The sequence below is a fragment of the Rhyacophila brunnea genome, unplaced genomic scaffold (genome assembly GCF_057557595.1).
Source record: "Rhyacophila brunnea isolate RB1 unplaced genomic scaffold, BYU_Rbru_1.0 scaffold_1, whole genome shotgun sequence".
NCBI lineage: Eukaryota > Metazoa > Arthropoda > Insecta > Trichoptera > Rhyacophilidae > Rhyacophila > Rhyacophila brunnea.
The window spans coordinates 2,509,623-2,512,903 of NW_028232751.1; the positions used below are offsets into that span (position 1 = coordinate 2,509,623).

At 44.5% G+C, this 3,281-nt stretch overlaps 1 protein-coding gene across 1 annotated transcript; it reads left to right on the plus strand.

The window, feature by feature from the left end:
* Window positions 1-315: 315 nt before the first annotated feature.
* On the plus strand, window positions 316-2,247 carry LOC147079371 (uncharacterized). Its single transcript, XM_085950058.1, has 2 exons — window positions 316-425; window positions 1,026-2,247. The coding sequence occupies exons 1-2, from the start codon at window positions 411-413 to the stop codon at window positions 2,049-2,051; spliced, it is 1,041 nt and encodes a 346-aa protein (XP_085806184.1). The 5' UTR covers window positions 316-410; the 3' UTR covers window positions 2,052-2,247.
* Window positions 2,248-3,281: the final 1,034 nt, after the last annotated feature.

The following is a 3,281-nucleotide window of genomic DNA, read 5'->3' on the forward strand; positions in this document are numbered from 1 at the left end:
GAACCAGTCCGTCGCTGGGAAGTCACGCGTGGCAGAGTTGTGTTGTGACTGGCCGCAGTATCCGAAAAGCGCTCTCGACTTTCACCGCACATGCGCCCCCGGCCCGCGGTCGGTCGGCCTGCGCTTGTGTGCGTGGCGACGGCGAACTTTCACTCGGCCGCGTGAACCCGCCAAAAGCAGAAGACACCGGTCGGAAGAGGTGGAGGCTCGAGGCCATAGCCGCAAAGGCGCAAGCGACAGACGAGATGTTCTCACGGTAAGCCCGTCTATACACGGCGGGCTGCTTCTCTGGAAGGGATGGACGGTGAACTACTTAAACCGCGGGCGAACCGATGTACAGCATCAGTCGAACAGCTCTCGTCGCAGAGTAACCGGCCAGTGTTGCTCCGACAGAAACCATATCAGAGACCATGAGGATTTTTGTGGTAAGCTTCGGTGGCCTCGGCGCCTCGAGCTCTTTGGAAACGGTCTCGGTCAATTCTGTTTCACCGCTCCGTTGTGTTCAAGTTCATCTTCGGTGGTTTTCTCGCCACCCTTTTGTGAAGTGTCAAACGGCGTATTTTACAATTATTGTGCACTGTTTACATGGATTTATTTTGAAAAATATTACATATTATTTTAAAAGTTCATTACGGAGTACTTCATACTCTCTCATTGTTCGGAAACTTTGTAACTATTCAAGCATAAGCATACACGCTTAAAGAAAATAAAATATAATTTTCATTGAATCGTCGGTGCCAACTTTTATGTGCCAGTGTTAGTTTGACTGAATTAGTTTTAATAATATTAAATTAATAGTATATGGGCTTCTACAAAGTGGAGTTGCCATCAACATATCTTTAAGAGTAATGGTTGTTAGCCATTCACCTAGTTATGAATTAATAAATAATTAATTATGCATTTTTTTAAAAACATTTTCACAGAATTGATTAGATACCGTTCTCAACTTATAATTGTTTTTATATATATATATTTAATTGATTTGTATTCTACAGCGGAAAAACACTGCATTTATTTGTTATCAGGTGTTAGCAGCGGTGATGATGGCGCAGGCGCGGCCTGAAGCAGGGTATAGCTACAATGCTCCTTCCCGTCCCTCTGGAAGCTATGGCGCTCCCGGTGGTGGATTCGGCGGAAGTGGCGGCGGCGGAGGCGGTGGAATTTCCCATGGGGGTGGAGGTGGCGGCGGAGGATTTGGTGGACTCGGAGGAGGATTGGGAGGAGGATTGGGAGGTGGATTCAGCAGCGGCCATGGAGGCGGCGGTGGAGGAGGATTCAGCAGCGGTGGAGGCAGTGGATTTGGAGTTAGCGGAGGAGGAGGCGGCGGCGGTGGTGGATTCGGCGGTGGTTTCGGAGGTGGATTTGGAGGCGGATTCCAAGCCCCAATCGTGCAGAAGCACATCTACGTCCATGTCCCACCACCAGAACCAGAAGAACACAACATCCGTCAAATCCATGCCCCAGTAGCTCCCCAAAAGCATTACAAAATTATCTTCATCAAGGCACCAGCACCCCCTGCGCCTACTGCACCAATCATCCCTCTGCAAGCACAAAATGAAGAGAAGACCCTCGTTTACGTATTGGTCAAGAAACCCGAAGAACAGCCAGAAATCACCATCCCAACAGCCGCTCCAACTCAACCCTCAAAACCAGAAGTATACTTCATCCGTTACAAGACCCAAAAGGAAAGCGGCGGTGGCATCGGAGGAGGAATCGGAGGAGGAATTGGAGGAGGAATCGGCGGTGGTATCGGCGGTGGACTCGGAGGTGGACATGGCGGTGGTCTTGGAGGCGGACTTGGAGGCGGTCTTGGAGGAGGTCATGGAGGCGGTCTCGGAGGAGGTCTTGGAGGAGGTCTCGGAGGAGGTCTTGGAGGAGGACATGGAGGCGGACTCGGTGGAGGACTTGGCGGAGGACTTGGTGACAGCTCTCACGGAGGCGGCATCGGCGGAGGAATCGGCGGAGGCAGTCACGGAGGAAGCATCGGAGGATCAGGTCCCAGCGGCCCATCTTCGCAGTACGGCCCTCCCGGCCAGTCCGGCCCCTACTAGGAGCCTTCCTGGGAAGCGACCGTTACGGGTAACGCTCCCGACGATTCTCGTCGGAATCGTTTCATTTTTGGCAATCGGGACTTTCGGATATTTCAAAGTCCCATCAAAATTTAATGCATCGTCTTCGTCTATTCACTCTTGTACATATTTTTCACTATTCAGTGTGCATATATTATTATTATTATTATTAATTAGGGTTAATATTATTTTTACGTATTTTGCAAGAAAACGGTGGCAATAAAATGCATTTCATAAAAAATGTACTTGCGTTATTAATTTTTACTCTGTTGATATTATTGATATTTTTTGCATGGCACCGGGCGAGTGGGTGAAGCACTTTTTATGTTTTCTTTTATTGCAAATTATTATGTTGCGCTTGCGATGAATTGTACTGCGATCAATTAATATTTCTTTCCCAAAATTTATGTACAGCTCAAGCTACAAAACAAATTTAATTCAACATCCAACAAAAAATCAAATAGAACTTGGAAAGAAATATTAATTTATTCAAACGACTTAATACATCGCGAGCGCAAATTTGCAATAGGTATCAAATTTATCAAATTATTTTAAAAAAAAAAGTTGCTGCCTACTTTCCGATACATGCAAAATTTATTATCCAATAACACAATATAATATACATTCAAACATCCCATAACATCACAAACAACAGCTGCATATTATTTACAAAAAAAAAGTATATATCATGTCTCGCGAATAAGAATAATTGAGATGAATGTGTTTTTTTTTATTCAGAGACTTACATGTAGAGCCATTATAGAAAGTATATTCTCAATTCGCAAAAAAATGCTCTTTGCGTGACTCATAGTTGATTAGAATCACTAAGGCGGATTTCGGCACTCCGGGATTGTCTACTATATGCTATATTATGCTATACGTGTTCAATTATTATAATTGCCAACCCGAGGTGATAAAACCGCAGTGAAAGTAAAAATACTATGTGGGCATAATGAAATCTCATGGCATGTCCGCGATAGGCATCTATTCCTGCCGCATCATCGCAGTAAATTGAATGGGATTTGACTTGCGAATGGAAAGATAAAAATAATACATGAACAGTATTTTAAACGCACGGATAATTTCTAACAGTCTCACAATTTAGATTGCAACTTTTCTCCTCAGAAACTAATTGGAAACAATTGTATAATTAGCTTGTCTTGGAAAACTGCTTACATTAATTATTACACACCTGGGATATTCAATTAGATA